We start from the raw sequence: 340 nt of genomic DNA, 5'->3' as shown, positions 1-340 counted from the left end.
TGGCCGCCCACCGCAGTTTTTAAAACATGTTTAAAAAAACATCATGACATTGTGTTTTTCTAAAAAACACAACAAAAACAAACACCTCAATTACCAAACACACCTTTCTTGAGAACATAATTTTTTGCTTCTACTTCTCAGTTGCCCCTGCTTCTGTACAACTTTTCCAGGCATGAGATAGTCGGCATTGTGACCGAGGTAGGCTCCGACGTGACAAAGTTCAGAGTCGGAGACAAAGCAGCAGTCAGATGCATGGTCGGAGGCTGCGATGGCTGTGACGACTGCAAGAATGGCCTCGAGAGCTACTGCCGCGACACCATCTTCACCTACGGTGGCCGAC

At 46.8% G+C, this 340-nt stretch overlaps 1 protein-coding gene across 1 annotated transcript in view; it reads left to right on the top strand.

Annotated features, from left to right (window-relative positions):
• The window catches only part of LOC109836311 (8-hydroxygeraniol dehydrogenase-like), an 18,784-nt gene that overhangs the window by 17,439 nt on the left and 1,005 nt on the right, over positions 1-340 (top strand). Inside the window, 2 exon segments of the mRNA XM_020404172.1 lie at positions 171-337; position 340. The exon segment at position 340 is cut by the window's right edge and continues 316 nt beyond it. Of these exon segments, the coding sequence (XP_020259761.1) occupies positions 171-337; position 340 (168 nt within the window).

Source organism: Asparagus officinalis, chromosome 4 (genome assembly GCF_001876935.1).
Source record: "Asparagus officinalis chromosome 4, Aspof.V1, whole genome shotgun sequence".
Taxonomy (NCBI): domain Eukaryota; kingdom Viridiplantae; phylum Streptophyta; class Magnoliopsida; order Asparagales; family Asparagaceae; genus Asparagus; species Asparagus officinalis.
Note: the sequence above shows the minus strand (reverse complement) of the source record. Positions and strands in the feature narration are given on the sequence as shown.